At 43.8% G+C, this 5,081-nt stretch overlaps 1 protein-coding gene across 1 annotated transcript; it reads left to right on the top strand.

Moving 5' to 3' along the window:
• Window positions 1–2,178: 2,178 nt before the first annotated feature.
• On the top strand, window positions 2,179–4,751 carry LOC135570118 (ELKS/Rab6-interacting/CAST family member 1-like). Its single transcript, XM_065016189.1, has 3 exons — window positions 2,179–2,226; window positions 4,290–4,416; window positions 4,537–4,751. The coding sequence occupies exons 1-3, from the start codon at window positions 2,179–2,181 to the stop codon at window positions 4,749–4,751; spliced, it is 390 nt and encodes a 129-aa protein (XP_064872261.1).
• Window positions 4,752–5,081: the final 330 nt, after the last annotated feature.

Below are 5,081 nucleotides of genomic sequence, written 5' to 3'. Positions count from 1 at the left end.
CCTGCCGCCCAATGAGGCCCCGCGCTCTTACACTAGGCTGCCGCCCGGCCGCTGGTCCAACGCTCTTACTGGCCTGGTCAGCCACCACTAGCTGCCTGCATGCTGTCATCTTACCACTAGGCTACCCTGCCGCCCCAATGAGGCCCTGCTGGTCCAACGCTCTTACCACTAGGCTACCCTGCCGCCCCAATGAGGCCCCGCTGGTCCAACGCTCTTACCACTAGGCTACCCTGCCGCCCCAATGAGGCCCGCTGGTCAACGCTCTCTGCCACTAGGCTACCCTGCCGCCCCAATGAGGCCCCGCTGGTCCAACGCTCTTACCACTAGGCTACCCTGCCGCCCCAATGAGGCCCTGCTGGTTCGTTCAGCCATTCCTACGTGGAAAATAAATGGGGAAAGAATGGAATTTAGGAATAAATGCTGAAAATAAGGTGTGAGTTTATAAAGGCTGAGGAGATCTTATACGGTTTGTTCTATGAGATAATAGCAGTCAGTTAACACGACCTTTATGAATTATGAAGGCTGAGGAGGTTTGTTCTATGAGATAATAGCAGTCAGTTAACACGACCTTTATGAATTATGAAGGCTGAGGAGGTTTGTTCTATGAGATAATAGCAGTCAGTTAACACGACCTTTATGAATTATGAAGGCTGAGGAGGTTTGTTCTATGAGATAATAGCAGTCAGTTAACACGACCTTTATGAATTATGAAGGCTGAGGAGGTTTGTTCTATGAGATAATAGCAGTCAGTTAACACGACCTTTATGAATTATGAAGCTTGTTTTGATTACATAAATGCTCCAAAATTCACAAAAAGTGACATGATCTCTTGGAGATTATCTCGTAGAACAAAACGTCTAAGCCTGTGAACCAAAGACCTTAGTTTAGGCGTTTATCCCAAAATGCCATTCGTTTCCCTATAGCCTTTGTCCAACGAGCCACGGCGGAGTTAGTGCCTACAGAAAGACGCCATGACTGTGGCTCTCCATGGGGCAGAAGTCCATGTGTTGTGTGATTCTGTTCGGCAGATAGCTAATGCGTTGACAAGAAGCTGGTAGTGAGGGGAATGCTTGCATGGGTGGCTCGTTCGTTTCGTCTCGGGCTGGTTTCATCTTCCCGTTTCGTGACACCATCGTCTCGTGTTGTCTGATGTACGTCTATGCTATTAAGGGTTGAGGATGGGAGAGAGAGAGGAAGAAGCAGTGAGAGAGACGTAGGCCGAAATTACAAACTGTAACTGAGAGCAGGAAGAACTACAATGTAACTGAGGCAGGAAGGAGCTAAAAGCTACAACTGATATCAGGCAGGAAGAACTTCCACAAACTGCATAACTAGGCAGGAAGAACTACAAACTGTAACTGATATCAAAGGCAGGAAGAACTACAAACTGTAACTGAGGCAGGAAGAACTACAAACTGTAACTGATATCAAAGGCAGGAAGAACTACAAACTGTAACTGAGGCAGGAAGAACTACAAACTGTAACTGATATCAAGGCAGGAAGAACTACAAGCTGTAACTGGGGGCAGGAAGAACTACCTGTAACTGATATCAAAGGCAGGAAGAACTACAAACTGTAACTGATATCAAAGGCAGGAAGAACTACAAGCTGTAACTGATATCAAGGCAAAGCATAAATGACTTGGGTGATATACCCATATACCGGGGTATTTAGAAATACTGACAGTATGTGCATCTTTCTCTCACTGCTTATAACTATAAGTTGAGTATAACTATGTGTCAAATAAATGATATGCAGATCAGGGCTCCAGCCATGCATTTGGTTTTGCTTCTTGCTAAGTGGCTAAATGTCAAGATCAAACTTCTTGGTTACAACAGAGATATTCAACCCCCTCCTGGATCCCAGATCCCTGTTGCCTAAATTGTTAAGTGAAAAGCGCCCTTGTGTATAATTGCGGTAATAACGTAAACCGTGGTATGGTACAGCGGTATGATGGTATGAACATCTCTCTTCCCTCTCTCCCTACCCTCTCCTCTCTCTCTCTGCTCTCTCCCCTCTCTCCCTCTCTCCCTACCCTCTCCCCCTCTCTCTGCTCTCTTTCCTCTCTCCTCCTCCTCCCCCTCTCTCTCCCCTCTCCCCCTCCCTATCTCCTCCCCCTCTCTCCCCCTCTCTCTCCTCTCCCCCTCTCCCCTCTCTCTCTCTCCTCAGCACCTCCAGATGACGGTGCAGGCCCTGCAGGATGAGCTGAGGACTCAGAGATCTACAGTCAGTTGTTCAACCTTAGGACTGTAGTGGAGGGGACCTGAGGCCTCCTGTCATTCGAACCCACTGGGGAGAACTTCCTGACTCCAAGCTGAACACCAGAGACAGGTGGTCTAGTTTCAGAAAGCTGAGTCTGATCTGGAATCTGTTCATATATAATCTAATTAGCACTCTATTCAGAGATACTTTCTGGTAAGGGCCAGATCTATTTCCTTACAATTTTAAAAAACGAGTTTGTCCATTGAAGTTTACACAGAATGGAAATGTGTCTTTGGCGCTCTGGTTTTACATTGAAGGTTAAAAACAGATAGAAAACACACAGTGGACATTTACATGTCAGTTCATCAGAGTCGTATTTAGGATTCTGTACTTTATACAGCATCATGTTGTTCACACTACTTTATACAGCATCATGTAGTTCACACTACTTTATACAGCATCATGTTGTTCACACTACTTTATACAGCATCATGTAGTTCACACTACTTTATACAGCATCATGTTGCATCATACAGCATCATGTTCACACTACTTTATACAGCATCATGTAGTTCACACTACTTTATACAGCATCATGTTGTTCACACTACTTTATACAGCATCATGTTGTTCACACTACTTTATACAGCATCATGTTGTTCACACTACTTTATACAGCATCAGCACTACTTTTATACAGCATCATGTTCACACTACTTTATACAGCATCATCTTGTTCACACTACTTTATACAGCATCATGTTGTTCACACTACTTTATACAGCATCATGTTGTTCACACTACTTTATACAGCATCATGTTGTTCACACTACTTTATACAGCATCATGTTGTTCACACTACTTTATACAGCATCATGTAGTTCACACTACTTTATACAGCATCATGTTGTTCACACTACTTTATACAGCATCATGTTGTTCACACTACTTTATACAGCATCATGTAGTTCACACTACTTTATACAGCATCATGTTGTTCACACTACTTTATACAGCATCATGTTGTTCACACTACTTTATACAGCATCATGTTGTTCACACCATTTCATTTGTCAGAAGGCATAATAATAATACATCTGAATAACTTGAGGAATGTAATGCTAATGGCCATAAAACAGTACAACAAGTATATAGAACTAACTAACCTCATTTAGAAATATCACTATCACGTCATGTTTCCCCTACGGGTATCAATAAAGTTAATTGAATCGAAAGTGAATTATTGGATATAAATAACGTTTGATTGAATCTAATCTCTAGGCTAACTAAGTTAATTTAGAAATAACACAAACATGCTGAGAAGTAGCTTGGATTCAGGAGTTCAGGACATTTACTGAAAGGAGGTGTGTTGTGTTCTCCCATTAAATTGAATTGAATCTTACTATTACGTTTCAGGAGAAGACCCAGATGCAGACACTGTTAAAATAACAAAAGTTTATTACAGATCAGAGGTCAGTAATCCAGATCCAGAGTCCATAAGGTACAGAGGCAGGCAGGCTCAGGGTCAGGGTAGACAGAATGGTAAAAACTGGGAAACTAGAAAACAGGAACTAGAAAATGCACGGCCCCAATGTGTAGGAATAGTTAGGAACTAGAAAAAGAGAGGAGCAAGGAAGCGGCTGGTAGACTTGACAAACAAAACAAACTGGCAACAGAGAGCACAGGTATAAATACACTGGGTATAATGGGAAGATGGGCGACACCTGGAGGGGGTGGAGACAACCACAAAGACAGGAGAAACAGATCAGGGTGTGACACTTTCCTCTAGGCCAAAGAGATTATTGCAGTTGTATTTAGTTTAATCTAACCTCTTGGCCAAGGAAAATACCATTTGGTTGAATTGTGTTGAATGTAACCTCCAGGCCATAGAGATGAATACTGTTTGGTTGAATTGTATTGAATGTAACCTCCAGGCCATAGAGATGAATACTGTTTGGTTGAATTGTATTGAATGTAACCCCCAGGCCATAGAGATGAATACTGTTTGGTTGAATTGTATTGAATGTAACCCCCAGGCCATAGAGATGAATACTGTTTGGTTGAATTGTATTGAATGTAACCCCCAGGCCAAAGAGTTGTTCCTCCTGAGGAAGACGCTGGAGGAGATGGAGTTGAGGATCGACAGTCAGAAACAGACCCTGGGGGCCAGAGACCAGTCTATCAAGAAACTACTGGAGATGCTGCAGAGCAAAGGTATGGTGGGGTTCACACACACACACACACACACACACACACACACACACACACACACACACACACACACACACACACACACACACTCTCTTAAAAGCATCACTATGGTGTGTATTCCAGGTCTGTCAGCCAAGGCCTCAGAGGAAGACCATGAGAGGACCAGGAGACTGGCTGAGGCTGAGATGCACATCCACCACCTAGACAGTCTACTGGAACAGAAAGACAAGGAGACCAACGCCCTACGAGAGGTGAGGGTGTGTGTGAAGGTATGGGGGAGAGGGGGAGAGAAGGAGAGAGCGAAACAGAGGAGGGGAGGGGAAATAATTAATTCATAACTCCATGGTTCCTCCACAGAGTTCCTCCAGAGTGTCGTTATGTGCTGGTCACGCTCATGTAAACAACACTCTGTTACCACAGAGCCCCACAGCTAACTGAATTCATTACAGCTCTGTTACCACAGAGCCCCACAGCTAACTGAATTCATTACAGCTCTGTTACCACAGAGCCCCACAGCTAACTGAATTCATTAAAACTCTGTTACCACAGAGCCTTACAGCTAACTGAATTCATTAAAACTATGTTACCACAGAGCCCTACAGCTAACTGACTTCATTACAGCTCTGTTACCACAGAGCCCCACAGCTAACTGAATTCATTAAAACTCT

The sequence above is a fragment of the Oncorhynchus nerka genome, unplaced genomic scaffold (assembly GCF_034236695.1).
Source record: "Oncorhynchus nerka isolate Pitt River unplaced genomic scaffold, Oner_Uvic_2.0 unplaced_scaffold_1097, whole genome shotgun sequence".
In the NCBI taxonomy this organism is placed as follows: Eukaryota; Metazoa; Chordata; class Actinopteri; order Salmoniformes; family Salmonidae; genus Oncorhynchus; species Oncorhynchus nerka.
This window is presented reverse-complemented; position numbering and strand designations above follow the sequence as displayed.